Source organism: Trematomus bernacchii, unplaced genomic scaffold, assembly GCF_902827165.1.
Source record: "Trematomus bernacchii unplaced genomic scaffold, fTreBer1.1, whole genome shotgun sequence".
Classification (NCBI taxonomy): Eukaryota; Metazoa; Chordata; class Actinopteri; order Perciformes; family Nototheniidae; genus Trematomus; species Trematomus bernacchii.
In genome coordinates, this window is record NW_022987720.1 from 10,618,235 (window position 1) to 10,635,870 (window position 17,636).

Below are 17,636 nucleotides of genomic sequence, written 5' to 3' on the forward strand. Positions count from 1 at the left end.
TCCATGTTTTGGTTCCACACCTCCCTTTTTATTTTTTTTATTTGTTTTATGGACTTCCTCCTCAGTGTTTGCTGACTCTGCTAAATTGTGTTTCTCCTGAAATGAGTTTCCATTTTGGACTTGGATGGTGGAAGGTTCCGGACCGGATATTGTGGAAGTGTTTGTACAAAGGAGCAGACTGTTGTGATAACGATGAGAACAAAATGTAAAACACTATTCTGGTTTTTGGCTAAAGCTGCTGAGTAATCTGAAGCGAGTGTGTGTGAGAAAGAGTGTGAGTGTGTGTGTGTCTAGGTGTGTTTTGTGAGAATGTTCCTTTAAACACAAAGCTGAACATTTTTTTTCTTTTTTTAAATTATTGATTGTACAGTTTTAAGGTGAGGGTATGAAGAGATAAGACTTTTTCACAATAAAACTATTGAATGTTGGAGTCAAGATGTCGCTGCTGAGTATTTTTATGTTTGACTGCTGCTTTAAAGCATAGACTATATATATATATGTGTAAAGGAACTTTGGTGTTGTTTATGTTGGAGAGGTTGCCATCTACTGGAAGTTAAATGCATCCAAACTCATGGACTTTTAACTTTAACTTAATTGAACTAGTTTGTGCTATATAAGTTAAATGGTTAATCATTTTTTGTTGTTATAATTATTATCCTGGGGTAACACTTCAGATCTGATTTCAGCATTTTTGTGAAAATTCTCTAAATGTCTCCCTTTTTTATAGTAATACATTTATTATTTTAAAATAATGCATTATAATTCATAAACTAAAACATGTATAGCTTTAAAATAGTCAGATCTTAATGACATACCACAAAAAGTAAGGACAGTTACAATTTCTGGTACCCCCAGGTGCTGACAATCAGGTGCCTGGTTGCCTGATTAGCTTCTGATTGTCTGCACCTGCCAGCAAAGCCAGAGTGACCAACACAACCACGTCGGCTGACTTGGGACAAATGCTGGTTGAAGAATGGGATGCCATCCCACAGCAGAGTGTGAGCAGGCTGATGACAGCATGAGGAGGAGAGGCTGTTGTGGCCTTGTTTGGTTCTTTCACACGCTACTGAGGCTTCTTGTTAAATTAATCAATTGTTCAATTGCCAATATGTCTTGTTTCATCAAACTTCAATCATCCAATCACCAAACAAGAGACACCAGTAAAAATAAAAGCTGTTTGGCATTGGAAGAGGAGATTTGTCACATTTTTCATGGGCGCACCCCACATACTCAGCTCTGCTGCTCATCCCACAAATGCTTGTTCCTCACAAATGTGGCACCATTTGAAAGGGAACTAACCAAACTTTCCAATGGTATAAGATGTATGGCCAAGAAGCATTGTTACAAAAAAGAAATAATCTACCAAACAAAAATGTCCTTACTTTTTGTGCTTAGTTTATTAAACTTAAATAACCTAAAAGTAAAACGTAGAGAACTTATTATCATACTAAATTAAAACAATTGTATAACTTATAGTATACAGATAAGACAATATTATAACGTTATTGAGCCCTCAACCAATTAAATTGTAACAAAAACTCAAAAGTCAAAGAAGTAAGAGTGATGGATAAAAATCAACTTAATGTCAAATAAAAGAACTGCCTAATACGTACAGTATCCACACCGAAAACATCTTTAACTTATTGCACTGGCTTATTAATCATTGTTTTATCATAAGTAATGATTATTGAATCTGTAAAGTAACAAGAAACGTATCAAAAGTTATCAAATAAATGCAGTGCAGTATAGAGTGCCATATTTGCCACTGAATTGTAATGCACCATATTATTGGAGAAATTAAAATGTGCATCTTGCAATTTAGAGACTTATTTAAAAAATGTTTTTACTACCTTTGTTCTTAGAAAACAAAGCTTTTATTTTGAAATGGATATGATCGAACCGGAACTAGTTCATGCTGGCAGCACTTAAGCGCCAACTTCACAGCAGTGAAACGTTGCATGTCGTATTAAATTGTTTTCTCAACAAAAACCCTAAACATCGGTTTGGTTGGCCCGTGAACACAGCCGAGTGTCCCTCCATCATGTCCGGCGTCCAGCTGCTCAGAGAGCTGGTTACCGAGCGGCTGTCTGCAGCCGCTGAGGAGATCTTCGCGGCATTCAAAAACACACTCGCGAGCTACGAGGAGGAGATCCTGCTCTCCAAACGGGAGATCCACCGGCAGCGCGCGGAGCTGCAGACACTTTTATACCCCAAAATAAAGATTAAAAAACGTTCAGGTTTGTGAGTAATTAGCATTAATTTGTTCTGGCTCTGCTTTTGACTATGCACTTAGGCTAGCTGCTATCATCACGAGCCTCGTGAACACCGGGTTTCCTGCTGAAAAGGAAGTTCTTCAGTAAAGTTGTGCTAGCTTAAAGGGGACCTATCATGCAAAATGCACTTTTATATGTGTCCCCGGTGTGTCAGGGAACTCACCAAGTGTCAGAAAACACAACCCTCTCTATTTTCCTCCATACCCAAATCTCTAAAAAAGGGGCTGCAACGGATCTGATAAAAACTGATCCAGATTTGACCACTGTCAGGACGGTGGCGCTACGGCTATTGGGCCAACTCTCCACCTATCAGGGGAATGTGGGGTTGGGCCACGGCCGGCCATTGCCACTCGAAAGCGCTGGAGACGCTGTAGTACATATGTCAGGCCTGTAAGTGGCGCTGTAGTCTGCCACAAAAGCAGCGAAGAAGATTTCCCGCGCATGGTTACCATGGTTACCCTTCTGTTTATTCTCCGCTGTGGCTTTTTTTCTCCCTCCCCGAGGCAAGCGTTTGCTCCTGCTGCTTTAATTCAATGCAATCCCTCCCCGTCGAGGCAAGCACTGTAATTCTCTCCGGTTAGTCCACCAGCAGATGACAAACACCCACCTCTCCGCCTCTTCCAAGGAACGAGGGGACCGTGCGGCAGAGTTTCAGTTAGGTTTTCTTTCGCCGGTCAAGATGTCCGTTAAAGTTGAAATCTTACGGACAAAATTAGAAAAGTGCCGGTCAAAGGTCTTCTTTGTTATTTATTGAGCTTTAAAACAAATGAATAACGACTCTATATAATAATAGGCTATAATAAAACACGGAGGACGGAGATCTATTTTTCTCCCCCTCTTCTGACTTGATCAGAGCGGCTCCCCTCTCCTGCAGGGGGGCGTGGTCAGCTGCAGCTCACAGAATCAGCCCCCTGCAAAAACAGGGCTGGAGAACAGCAAATAGAGCAAAATGAGGCATGGCTAAAATGCATGATCTGTTTGGTATTTTGAAAACAGAAACGTATAAATATACCTTATATAGGTATGGCCCTACAATATATCATTTAAATATAGCATGATAGGTCCACTTTAACTTATGTCCTCTTGTGAATGCTGAAGTTTATCATGTCATATTAGCAAGGCCTTTCCAGTGTAAGATGATACCTGCCAAAGTTAAACAAAATAAACTTGTGTTGCACCTAATCATTCTCAATGGTAACTTATTTTGCCTAAAAACGATGATAACAATAATAACAGAACACATTTAATATACACAGAGCAGGACATATCTAATAGCAACTCAATTAATTAAAATACACATATGAGTACAACAAACAACAAGTAGTAAAACATAAATAAAAGCACATGAAAGCAATTATATTTGGCAGTTAAAATCTAACACAAAAATTGTTGGAATACTTAAAAATGGTTCGGCTTTTTGAAAGCAAATAAACCTGCAAGATTCTTGCTGTTCTGAGATATTTGATTTTCTTTATACAGCACAACCGTAATGGTTAGTGGCTTTGGATAAAAGTGTAATCTAAATCAAATGTAATGTAAAATAGTGGATGTAAAATAGATTTGAAAAAACAGTCCGAGTTTGCAGCCCTGATCTCCATTCGGCAGATCTTTATAATAGTTTTCCTTTTTTTTTCAGACCAACCACAGCTGGCTCTCTCCGGGTGGGACGAGGACTTCCCTTCTGACCAGCACCAGGAAGAACACTGTGAGCAGGAGTGGAGCTCCGCATTGGACCAGGAGCCTCCACAAACTGAGAAAAGCCAGGAGGATGAGGAGCAGGAGGAGGAGGCGGAGGAGGAGGAGGACACCATCAAGGTCATCTTCACTCCTCCTTGTGTGAATAATGAGCTGGACCAGGATAAAGCAGATCCTCTCCCGAGCACTTCCACGGTAGAGGCGGAGACTGAAGTTGAAGGCAGAGCGTACTCCGGCTTTTCTGCGGTGGAGAAAGACAACAGCGGTGAGGAGTGGGCGGGCAGCGGGGGGTCTCAGAGCGAAGAGAGCGACGAGGACTGGAGGAAAAGGAAGGCGCCTCGTCCGATGGTGTCGAAACTGCACCCAGGTAAAAAAGCAAAATCGCAAATTTGCTGTAAAGTCTGCGGGAAGGCGTTCCATGCTAACATCTCGTTGGTGAACCACCTGAAGGTGCATCCGAAGGAGGTCTGCGGCGTGTGCGGGGAGCGCTTCGAGAGTGAGGAGAGTTTTCGAGATCACCTGACATCGCACGTGAAAGCGGAAGTCTGCGGCGTTTGTGGGAAATGTTTCGGCTCCTCCAGCTCTTTGCAGACGCACATGAGGGTCCACACGGGGGAGAAACCGTTTAACTGCAGCGAGTGTGGGAAATCCTTCAACTGCCGCCACAACATGATGCGACACATCCGGATACACACTGGGGAGAAACCCTATTCTTGCACTATGTGCGGGAAATGTTTTAATGACGACTCCACGTTGAAACGCCACCTGCTGGTTCACGTGCACAAGAAGAAACGCAACCCAAATAACGAAAGTGAAAATGGCAAAGACAGTAAGGATGAAAAGACGTTGACGTTATCAAAAAAGCAGCAGACTCGGACAATATGTGAAGTGTGTGGTAAAATGTTTCACTCCATGATTTCTCTGGTGAATCACGCTAAAAGTCACGCCACGGACCTCTGCGGTGTTTGCGGGACGCACTTCGACTCCGAGGCAAACTTAAAACTTCACATGAAAACTCACAAAAGCGGGAAGGTGTGCGAGGTGTGCTTGAAGTGTTTCGTCAGTCAGAAAGACCTGGAGATCCACATGAGGACCCACACGGGGGAGAAGCCGTTTCTCTGCAGCGAGTGCGGAAAATCCTTCAACTGCTGCCACAATATGATAAGACACACCCGGATTCACACCGGGGAGAAACCTTACATGTGCAACATCTGCGGCCGCTGCTTCAGCGACCACTCCGCGCTGAAGCAGCACAGCAGCACGCACACAGGGGAGAAACCGCACCGCTGTGAGATCTGCGGGAAAAGTTTCCACCGTAAGACGTACCTTAAACTGCACATGAAGAGCCACAAGACTGAGAAGTGACTGATAAATAAGGTGGTGTGTAGCAGAGTCCTGCCCGGGCCTCATTTTCAAGATGTGCCCCTGTACCGCAAAGTTCAATGGAGTGGTGACCTGATAGATATTTAATTTGACTATAAGTCTTATCCAACACCCACAATCCTACCAGCATTTTCCTTTTTTTCCTCAGACCTGCAACCAGAAATACAATTATACAAAATATTTTTGTGAAGCTGAAAACATCATGTTGGGACATATTTGTGAAATGCACTTGAAATGGTTCCTTGGTTTATTTGGAAAGCAAAAGGAGGCTCACTCAGCCTGCCTCCGTTTTACAACCTCGGTTTCTTTAATTTCTACAAACTAAAGGTGACACTGAACCACATTAGCTCTTTTGATAAGCAGGTGCATAAGCTCATATAATTGTGGTTCTGCAGTGTTCCCACATGCCAAACCAGTTTCCTCCGCTTACATCTGCAGATATCACCTTGAATTCCAGTGTCATTGTGTTGCTGGCAGGCACTGCTGTGATGACCACACCCAAAATGTAACACACAATGCAATGAAAACTTTTTAAAAAGTGCAAGAGGTGAAATGAAAGTGAAATTTAAATGCACTTTTATGAAGTTTCCTCCCAAAGCTTGAAGGTGGTTATATAAGGCAGAGTGAGCTCACAGCCTTCACTCTTGGTGGAACGAAGGGAAGGTACGTGAACACACTCTTTGTTTTTTGCGCATTTACATTCAAATACAGTCAAGTTTATCAATACAAGAAGATTAAGTGAGAAGCAGTAGATTATTATTATTATTATCAGAAGTTAATCTTATTTTAAGACTGTCATATGCTACAATTCCTTGTTAATTTTTAGAACAAATTGCCTGAGGATATTACTCTTGCAAAATCAGTTTATACTTCTATAAACATTAAGTGAATCATTCTACGCACATTTAGGATCTGTAAAATCTGTTATTAATTGCATTTTTGTTTATACTTTTTTTTACGGGGTGTTGAATAACAGTTTTACTGTATGTAAAGCAATTTTTAATTTTTTTGGTTTGTAAAAAATAACTACTACTGTGTCATAAGGTAATATGTTTAATATATTTCTATAAGAGAGGTGTTGCCCCATGGGTGATATTAGAAAGAATGCAATCACCTTTTCAGACTCTTCCAGGGCTTAAAATGTGTTGTTTAATGATTTCTTAACGTCTTGTTTAGTTTCTGTTTTAAATCATTTTGCAATGATGTTTAGTTTTGCCATATGGAGTCCTTCTGAAGTCATTAATATTCCTCTTTCCTGCAGTGATACTGACACCAACATGCAGTGCAACTGGGCTGAATCAAATCAAATCAAATCAAAGTTTATTTATAAAGCACATTTAAAAGCGATTTTTGGTTCGGGCCAAAGTGCTGTACATGCAGGGGTTAAATTGGGCCGGGGCTGCCCGGGGCTCAGCCCCGGCACATAGGACGATGCTCTGACGTCATCACCCTCGCTCATTTGTCATTTGTTTAAGCCATATGTTAAAACATCTCTCGTTCTTAATATAGACTTTATTTAGGGTCGATATGTGTTGACTTTACTTTAAAATAGCAGATCTCTGTGACAGGATATAGTGTCTCTGCTCCGATCAGGAGCTGCAGCACCGCGGCTCCTTCGTGCAGAGTCTGCAGCGGTGTGTGTGTGTGTGTGTGTGTGTGTGTGTGTGTGTGTGTGAAGAAATGTTTGAAAATGTAAAGTAAAATGCTTCAATCTGGTGCACTTTAAGCACACATTACTAGAGACCTGATCTAGGGGGTACAACTCTAAACACCCATATGAAAAAGATCGGTTTCCATTTTAATAATCAAATATGTGAACATAACCAATAACCTACCATAGCCAATAACAAATAAATGTAACTTATTTTATTTTTGTTGTTCATTCATATCTTATTTTACCTATTTAAAATGTATTTATGCATATTTTTATATCTCTCAAGTTTTAAACGATATTTTTGGTTTACGGTCCTATAGTATACATTGAAATGATTTCAAACCTGTTTATCCCAATAATTATAAAGGAGTGCCTTGGAAATATTTGTTTACATAAATTGCATTTATCTCTCTTGCTCGCTCCCACGCCCACTTTGGCTGTGAGCTGCGGGCGCCTGATAAGCCAACACCCCCCACTTTCATCACTTACAGCGCCCATCGTACAGGGCAAATGAAAAGTGTAACCGGGGTGAAAAGGGTGTTACATTTACTTAATTATGAATGTTGTACTTTCTATTTTTATTGTGACATTTGGTGGCATCAATGTGTGCATTTGATACAGATAATGGAGCAGTTGCTTTAGGGGCCACAGTGTAGGCCTATATCCCTTAAGGTCAAATAATGAGATCCTCGACCTCCGCCCCCCTCTCGCACCTACACACAGAGCCCCCCAACATATCAAATCCCAACGTAACCCCTGTGTACATGTAAGAAATACTACAATCATAAAAACACATTACTACAATCAAAATAAAAGACAATAAATTACAACAGATATATAAAAAAAAAAAACACAGGGAAAAGTCAGGAAGTCGTGCTCCGCTCTGACTAAAAGGCCAGGGAGAAGAAGTGTGTTTTAAGAGTAGATTTAAAAACGCCTAGGGTCTGGGCCGACCTCACATGGAGGGGCAGAGTGTTCCAGAGCCAAGGGCCAGCTGCTGCGAAGGCTCGGTGCCCTCTGGTTTTGAGCCTGGTCTTGGGCACGATCAGCAGCAGCTGGTCAGCAGACCTTAAAGCTGAAGATGACTTTGATGTGCCGCCTGGGGTTATCCAACTTCAAGCGCTCTCTACACCATTTGATAATAGAAAGTACATCATGTACCATGGCACTACCAGGGCCATTGCTCAATCAATCCAGGCCACAGGTTTTCGCCCTTCCCCAGACGGGATGCTCGGCCGCGGCATCTACCTCAGCAGAGACCTGCTGAAAGCTAGCCGTTATCCCATTGATCACCCAGAGCATGACAGGGCCGTCATTAAGGTTTTGGTCAACGTAGGGAAAGTGATCGCCATCAGAAAAAAAGACCATCCAAGACAGAAGACCTGGCACGACTTTTGGCGCGTTTCCACTACAGCGCGGAGCACGGTTTAAGAGGGCTGTGACGTCAGCGGCCCGTCTTTGGTTGCGTTTCCACTTGGCCTAGTACCGGCCGGCGGGTCCTAATTCACAGTTTTTCTGGCCTCATAAAATCGCGGGTCTAGGGCCAGAAACAACGAGGCTGAGTCGGGCTGAGTATGCTAAACTAGAGAGAGCATCGCTGGCAAGGGGGCTACAACTACAACAAGATGGACATATTTGACCGTGATTTAATTGTAATACACGTTTCAAAATGATGCCGAAGTAACAACATACTGATACCGGTTAGTGAAAACCATGAATTAATGCTTTGTCAAGTCTGCAGACAGACGGCAGGCGAAAAACCTTTTAAAATGCGTGTGTTCTAAATGGAGATTGGCTAAGCTAACGCAGTATATGCTCCGACCGTCCACACTCACAACAACGGCCTATACAGACATAAATAAAGCAGCGACTGTATTCACCATGACACAGGCAGTCTGTGGTTTGTACTTGTTTAACTTTTGTCTAGTTTCTGAACATATATGAGGAGCTGTGAGCTCTGAGTGCTAACAGCTAACGGCTGTGTTGTTTTTCTGGGGTTCTCTGAAGATCACGTCACGGCTCCGCCTACACTGCGTTACTATAGATACTACCCCAGTTCCAAAACTGTAATGGAAATGCGCCATAAAGTGAGCCAGTCCTAACGAGGCCCAGCCATACCGAGCGAGGCCGTGTAGTGGAAACGCGCCATTAGGCTTCAACACCGCCTGGGTGCCCCCCAACTGTGGGATGGTGAAGAGCGGTTTGGAGGAGGATTGTGTCTGGGATCCTTCTCGAATTTCAATCCTTAAAATCATCGACCCCAAACCAGTCCAAACCTATGGTGGATGGGGCTACATGTGTAATCTCCTATGAGCTGTAACCCATTTATTTTTTATGTTTAAAACTTTTTATAAAAAGTAAATGACTTTAGCATTTTGAAACTGTGTCATTGTTACATGGAAAAATAAATGGTTCATATTAAATCTGAGTTTGTGTCTGGTTATGTGAGTTTAGATTTATTTTGAGATATATGTGTACAAATAGTTCCATACAAACATTTACCGGTAAATTGCGCAAACCAAGAAAGATATTTTATATTCTCATATGAGATATAAGCTCACATACATTGGGTTTTGTATTTATATCTTACTAGAAATAAACTCAGAAATATGTATTACTTACTAGGGACTAAATACCGTGTATTGTCCAGAAAATGGCAGATGACTATTGTAAAAGAGAAGATGTATAAAGATCAGTCATTATTATTTATTATCTTTCTTCCAGATACTGATACCAAATAGGGTTACAAAAAGTAGAATAATAGAATAATTCCTCCAGTTATCTATTATTCATTCTATCACATGTTAGTGGCGTGGACAGAAGTTGACCTGAGAGATATTTAGTGTTATTTTTTATATTATCCAACACCCGCAATCCAACACACATTTTTATTTTCTTCCTCAGACCTGCTACCAAGAATAAAATTCAATCAAAATACCAGCTGCAAACCACCATTTTGTGTGTGTTTGTGATTGTGAGACAAACGGGGTTTTATCCATTTTTATATTCATTATTTTCTCAGACAACGTTAGTTGGGATGTAAATACAAACTTTAATAAATAATGTATACACCTTTTTTATTGCCATTTCATCATGTGTTAAAGATCACCTACTGTATTCTACAAAATCATAACTAACCAAGGTAACACCCGTCCACCTTATCACCTGAATCTCCTCCTAGACCACCATTGTGTTTTTTCAAACAAATCATCTCGCAGAGGAGTGTGGCCGGCAGCAGCTCATTAGCATTTAAAGCTACAGCCGCAGAATCAGCACTTTTGGAACAGGGCTGAAACAGAGGGGTTTATGGCATGTTACAATAGACGATCTGTTTGGTATTTCAAGCCAAACACTTCAGAAACATGTTTTGTATATATCTGAGACCTATAATATATTGTTGAAAAAGACACTTAGTTAAAGTGGACCTATCATGCTATATTTGAATAATATAGTGTAGGACCATACCTATATAAGGCATATTTATACTTTTTTTTTTTCAAAATATCAAACAGATCATGCATTTTAGCCATGCCTCATTTTGCTCAATTTGAAAAAATGTAGCTCTGTTTTTGCAAAGGCTGATTCTGTGAGAACAGCACCACCTACAGGCCTGGCATATGTACTACAGCATCTCCAGCGCTTTCGAACGGCAATGGCCGTGGCTGTCTCCTCCTGATTGGTGGAGTTGGCCCAATAGCCGTAGCGCCACTTCTGTGACGTCATAGAAGTGTTCAAATCTGGATCAGTCTGTATCAGATCCGTTGCAGCCCCTTTTTTAGAGATTTGGGTATGGAGGAAAATAGAGAGGGTTGTGTTTTCTGACACTTGGTGAGTTCCCTGGAACACCGGGGACACATATTCATGTATAAAAGATGTACAAAAGTGCATTTTGCATGATGGGTCCCCATTAAATCAAAGTTGGAAAATAAAATAATGCATTTTTAAAGCTGTAGTCATATTTTGTTTGGCCACTTGGGGTCAGCACAATAAGTACTAGTATTAATAATCACTTGTTAGATATTCACTTTGTTGATGTAAAACAAAAAAAGTCAGGAAATCAAAAATGTTGTGACGCTGAAAACATCATGTTAGGACATATTTGTGGAATGCACTTGAAATGCTTCCTGTGTTTATTTGGACAGCAAAAGGAGGCTCACTCAGCCTGCGTCCATTTTACAACCTCGGTTTCTTTAATTTCTACAAACTTTAGTTTAACTTTCAGTTAAACTGGACCACAGTAGCTCTTTTGATGAGCAGGTGTATAAGCACAATGAAAACCTGAGCTCATATAATTGTGGTTCTGGAGAATGTTGCCACATACCAAACCAGTTTCCTATTCATTGTTTTCACTGTTATGGAACTTATCTGCCCCGGACATGAGTGCCAAATCATCCTGTGTTAAAAGAGACCTGGAAAGTCCCATAACTCCCGCTCCTACATCTGCAGATACCGCCTTAGATTCCCACGTCATTGGCAGGCACTGCTGTGTTGACCACACCCACAATGTAAAACACATTTCAAATCAAACTTTAAAAAAGTGCAAGAGGTGAAACGAAAGTGAAATTTAAATGCACTTTTATGAAGTTTCCTCCCAAAGCTTGAAGGTGCTTATATAAGGCAGAGTGAGCTCACAGCCTTCACACTTGGTGGAACGAAGGGAAGGTACGTGAACACACTCTTTGTTTTTTAGTGCATTTACATTCAAAAACAGTCAAGTTTATCAATACAAGAAGATTAACTGAGAAGCAGTAGATTATTTGTCAGAAGTTAAGTTTATTTTAAGACTGTCATATGCTACAATTCCTTGTTAATTTTAGAACAAATTGCCTGAGGATATTACTCTTGCAAACTCAGTTTATACTTCTATAACCATTAAGTGAATCATTCTACGCACATTTAGGATCTGTAAAATCTGTTATTAATTGCATTTTTCTTTATACTTTTTTTTACTGGGTGTTGCATATGAGTTGTAGGCCTATTGTATGTAAGGCAATTTGTTAATATTGGGTTAAAAAAACAACTACTACTGTGTCATAAGGTAATATGTTTCATAGATTTCTATAAGATCGGACTTTGTACTTTTTATAAGAGAGGTGTTACCCCATGGGTGGTATTAGAAAGAATGCAATCACTTTTTCAGACTCTTCCAGGGCTTAAAACGTGTTGTTTAATGATTTCTTAACGTCTTGTTTAGTTTCTGTTTAGTTTTTCCATATGGAGTCCTTCTGAAGTCACTAATATTCCTCTTTCCTGCAGTGATACTGACACCAACATGCAGTACAGCTGGGCTGAAGATGACTTTGATGTGCCGTCTGGGGTTGGCCGACTTGGGCTCTCTGCGCCAGTTGATAATAGAAAGTACATCATGTACCATGGCACTACCAGGGCCATTGCTCAATCAATCCTGGCCAAAGGTTTTCGCCAGTCCCCAGACGGGATGCTTGGCTGCGGTGTCTACCTCAGCAGAGACCTGCTGAAAGCTAGCCATTATCCGATTAATCACCCAGAGCATGACAGGGCTGTCATTAAGGTTTTGGTCAACGTAGGGAGAGTGATCGCCATTAATCGCCAACGCCATCCAAATCAGAAGACCTGGCACGACTTAGGCTTCGACACCGCCTGGGTGCCCCCCAACTGTGGGATGGTGAAGAGCGGTTTCGAGGAGGATTGTGTCTGGGATCCTTCTCGAATTAAAATCCTTAAAATCATCGACCCCAAACCAGTCCAAACCTATGCGGGTGCACGTGGCTACATGTGAGCCCTATGAGCTGTAACCCATTTATTTTGTATGTTTAAACCTTTTGATACAAAGTAAATTACTTTTGCATTTTGTAACTGTGTCATTGTTACATGGAAAAATAAATGGTTCATATTAAATCTGAGTTTGTGTCTGGTTATGTGAGTTTAGTTTTATGTTGAGATATCTGTGTAGAAATAGTTCCATGCAAACATTTACTGGTAAGTTGTGCAAACCAAGAAAGATATTTGATATTCTCATATGAGATGTAAGCTTACATACATTGTGTTTGTATTTAATACCTTACTAGAAATAAACTCAGAAATGTTTTTTACTCAGGACTAAATACCGTATATTTTCTAGAAAATGGCAGACGGCTATTGTAAAAGAGAAGATGTATTAAGATTAATCATTATTATTATTTATCTTCCAGATATTGATACCAACTAGGGTTACAAAAGTAAATAATAGATTCCCACTTCATATTTGAAAATCTTAATAAGATAGTGAGCAAAGTTGCAAAAGCAAATGTGCACACATTGTGCAGCTTTAGATACTGGCCTCCATATGATTCTGCTTTTCCAAAGATGTATGAAATAGCATGAAAATGTTATTATCTAAGCAAAGTACCTCAAATGTGTACACAAATACAATACTTGTGTAAATGTACTTGTATTTGATATATGGTCAAAAAGCCCTTGGTACTGTAGAAAAAGAAGAGATATGTTCATTAGATTGTAAAACGTTGTAGGTCGATATTTACAGGGACTGTTGTAAAAAACAATCACGTTCACAGAGTTTCATTTCCCTTCCAAAAGCTGTCTTTTCTCCAAGTCCTACCGTGCCTCTGATTGGCTGAGTCCAGGAATGTCTGACTGAAAGCAAAGGCATGCAAAAATAAGTGAAACGAAAGTGAACGATGAACACACATGTAGCAATTTTCTTCTGAAACTTGAGGCTATTTATGTACGCAGAGTGAACTCACAGCCTGCACCATTGGAAGGGCATACAGAAACAAATGTGAACACTAAATAAAAGCATTTTTACAATAACTATCAATACTGCAGGGGAAGAAAGCTAAATTCAGTATATCTGATGCAAACTGTACCTTCAAACTGTGTTGGGGATTAGTTTCACGAACATTAACACAAATTCCCCAAAGTTTAACTGTATACATATGTGAGGAATATGCATCTGGAACAATGTCAAAGAAGATGGAGGGCAAAGAGTGGAAAAGGGGAAGAAATCATGTCTATTTTTAGATGCTCATTCAATTAAATTGCTGGCACTTTGCTGCAATATGCATGAAATCAGACTAATCTGGTGGAAAGTGTATTAAAGGGAGAGCAGAGGTAGAGCATGCTGAATCTGTATACAATATGTCCATTTCCTGCTTCTTTATACTTAATCTAATACACTACATCTCAGAGGTAAATACAGTACTTACAGCTTTTTTTACTTTTCAGATAATAGTTTTTCATCCTCTTCCTGTCCAGTGAAAACGATTTAACTCGAGATGATTTTGAACCTTTGTGATGAACTGAAGGTAGAAATGTTTATTTTCTCTGGTGAGGTAATCCACCTCCAGCACCACAAAGCTGGCAAACAGGGCTGTTTTTCTGAGAAACTCATGAATTTTAGAGGTAAGTGGTTCTCACAGGTCAGGACCAAGCGCCAAACATATAATTATCTTATAAAATATGATGCATTGCGGCAGAATAGACTAACCAACAGTAAGAAATCAAAAAACCTCAACAGCAGTAAAATGCAACATATTAAATTATGTTGATGCCGCAGAGGTACTCTTTGCAGGGCAATGTGCTCCTATGCTGATACCATCAGGTTGCATGCAACATGCAAAAATATTCACATCTGAATACTAAACATTGTAATTAGATGTATAAATACCTATTTTTTATTAAATCTGAATTTCTGTCCAGAGATGAGTGTATTTTCATTATGGGATATCCACTTTGGAAATGTCTGATGAGGGCAAGTAGTCAAAAATAGAAGAAATTATTTATATTTTTAGATGTTCATTAAAGTGGACCTATCATGCTATATTTGAATAATATAGTTTAGGACCATACCTATATAAGGCATATTTATACTTTTTTTTTTCCAAATACCAAACAGATCATGCATTTTAGCCATGCCTCATTTCGCTCAATTTGAAAACTGTTAGCTCTGTTTTTGCAAGGGTTGATTCTGTGAGCAACAGCACCATCTAGAGGCCTGGCATATGTACTACAGCGTCTCCAGCGCTTTCGAACGGCAATGCCGTGGTTGTCTCCTCCTGATTGGTGGAGTTGGCCCAATAGCCGTAGCGCCACCGTCCTGACGTCAGGACAGTGTTCAAATCTGGATCAGTTTTTATCAGATCCGTTGCAGCCCCTTTTTTAGAGATTTGGGTATGGAGGAAAATAGAGAGGGTTGTGTTTTCTGACACTTGGTGAGTTCCCTGGAACACCGGGGACACATATTCATGTATAAAAGACGTACAAAAGTGCATTTTGCATGATAGGTCCCCTTTAAATTACATTTCTCACACTTTGCTGCAATATGAAGATCAAATAAATCTGCTTGGACTGGCACAATGCAAGAAATGTGCATTGTGCATGCAAATCATTTAGTTTATTTGTATTTTTATCATACATGTTTGCATGCATTTGTCAATTTGAGAGCACTAATTCATATTATTACCTTTATTATTATTTTATGTTATTATTGTTCAGTTTTTTTATTATTTTATTGTATTCTTTATTTTTTTCGTAGTTGCATTTGGTTATTTATTGGAGCTACTCTACAACATGCTGCCCAGGCCCGCAGAAATGCTGGCTCCGGCAGTGACTTCTGGTGCTCCTCTTCTCCGCTGGTTCATAAAACTGCAGCGACGTAATTTGCTTAATGACAAAATAAATGTTCACTAAACTGTTTACATGTCAATGGCCACATGGGGGCCTCCGTGTCCTCTCTACCGCCTCCAACCTCTCTCTCCTCATTTCAAGCCTTTGCCAAATTCCCTCCCTCCTCCTCTGCCTGGCAGTAGTCCCTCTCAGGCCGAGTAGGGGAGCATTCACACCCCGCTGTCGGTGTTTAGCGGATGGGGCTCTCAGCCTGAGCCGGAGGGAGGAGGAGGAGGAGAAAGATGACCGGTATCCCGTGTCCCCGCAGGCTGGCCCGGCGCTCCAAGTCCGCCCTGTTGATCGCCGCCTTGGCCGTGCTGCTGGTCCAGACCCTCATCGTGTGGAACTTCAGCAGCCTGGACTCCGCAGGCGGCGGGGACGGAGGCGCCAGGAGCCGGGAGAAGAGAGAGGAGCGAGCCGGGGGGCTCAACAAAGCAGACAAGGAGCACCAGCGGAGGGGGCTGCAAAAGAAGGGCGACCCGCCGCCGCTCGAGAAGGCGGCCGTACAGCACAAGCTGCAGGCGGTAAGGTTTAAAATAATACCTGCTTCAGTTAAAACGAGTTTTGTGAGTCAAATTAGATATTTTTACACCTGTGTTTCCTCGACCGACTGGAACATTTGCGTCTGTCCCGGGGGAAGCCGCATGGTAGCTACGTAGAAGATGCTACGGAGTGGCTGCAGCTGTTGTTTTGGCATTTGCATCAACACATTTTGGCCGCTTTCGTCCCTTGTATGGGGACATGAGTCTGTAGGCCAGACTCGATATAAAAATCTGCCCATTTAAGGAATCGATTAATGACCACATTTACCAGGTTAAACGGACTCGCTTGCCTTTTCCTGGAGATTGTAATAACTGTTCAGTTGTCTGTAATGAGCAAGCAACCTTGCATACATTTAAAACTTAAAGCCAGACTAATTGTTTTAACCACTTACCTTTATCAGTTTAATTCGCAGTGTTAGCCACTGTAAAGTCAGCATTGAAGGAAGGACATATCGATGTTTGCTGTCTGAAAGGGCATGTACATTGATAATGTTCATGACGAATGTAAGAAAATCACCGATATTGTCCTACAATATATTATTTTGTGTTCTCCATTATATGTGCGTCATCGAAAATGAAAAACAAATATAATTCTCTGTTTTGTTAACGCACTTTGGTTGGCAATTCTCCACTCAACATACAGCAAAGCGTCTCGTCTGTAGTCATTTTCATTACTTTTAATATAAAAGATCAACATAGTTTGTATGTATCCCAAATGCATAAAACCTTTACAGACATTTCAGCTTTTCAAATTAAGCTAACTGAAGCAAAGAATGAGCAACTGTGGGATAAAACTGTTAATTGTGAGTCTCTTCCTAGATCTGTGATTTAAGGGTTTAATTAAAACCCTTCTGTTGGTGATATTAAGGGACCCTACAGACTCCTTTGGAAACTGGGAAATGATTAAGCCATTTTTATTAATGGTAATTGCCCCTCTCTGATATTAACTTGTGAAACGACATGGGTGATTTGTTGCATGCCAAGTCAAAGTTAAGTCACGTACTCTTTGTTCTGCTCAGTTTGCATCCTTTAATCACCTTTCAAGCTTCCCCCTTGTGTGCATATAGGCTTACTGTACTGTATGTGTTTAATGCTTAAATACTGTCAGTACACGTATAGAATCTGAGGGGAGATTCCACATTGTTTTTATGTTAAGAAAATGTTGTTACTGTATGTGTGTGTGTTGCTTTACCTGGTGGAATCCAGGTGTTCTCATGTTGTCAAGACATGATTGTACTGTGTGTCTGTATGTGTGTGAGAAGGAAGGAGAGGGAGAGACGTGGGTTCTATTGCAGGCATCCATTTTTACGTCCTTTCATTACAGTTAACCGGATGCCCTGTGATCTTGTGTGTGTGTGTGTGTGTGTGTGTGTGTGTGCAGTGATATGTCCTGACAGTTATTGGCTTTTAAAACAGTAGAGATACATGCCAGCACATTTTTATAGA

General features: G+C 40.7%; 3 protein-coding genes across 3 annotated transcripts in view; all 3 read left to right on the top strand.

The window, feature by feature from the left end:
- Positions 1-1,934: 1,934 nt before the first annotated feature.
- Positions 1,935-6,698, top strand: LOC117493609 (gastrula zinc finger protein XlCGF26.1-like). Its single transcript, XM_034144254.1, has 3 exons — positions 1,935-2,237; positions 3,910-6,014; positions 6,613-6,698. The coding sequence occupies exons 1-2, from the start codon at positions 2,042-2,044 to the stop codon at positions 5,331-5,333; spliced, it is 1,620 nt and encodes a 539-aa protein (XP_034000145.1). The 5' UTR covers positions 1,935-2,041; the 3' UTR covers positions 5,334-6,014; positions 6,613-6,698.
- Positions 5,756-12,887, top strand: LOC117493174. Its single transcript, XM_034143604.1, has 6 exons — positions 5,756-5,856; positions 7,995-8,398; positions 9,155-9,316; positions 11,452-11,510; positions 11,603-11,667; positions 12,262-12,887. The coding sequence occupies exons 1-6, from the start codon at positions 5,756-5,758 to the stop codon at positions 12,761-12,763; spliced, it is 1,293 nt and encodes a 430-aa protein (XP_033999495.1). The 3' UTR covers positions 12,764-12,887.
- Positions 12,888-15,480: 2,593 nt separating this feature from the next.
- The window catches only part of LOC117493605 (xylosyltransferase 1-like), a 39,877-nt gene continuing 37,721 nt past the window's right edge, over positions 15,481-17,636 (top strand). Inside the window, exon 1 of the mRNA XM_034144248.1 lies at positions 15,481-16,172. Within this exon, the coding sequence (XP_034000139.1) occupies positions 15,891-16,172 (282 nt within the window). The 5' untranslated portion in view covers positions 15,481-15,890. The remainder of the gene's footprint in view (positions 16,173-17,636) is intronic.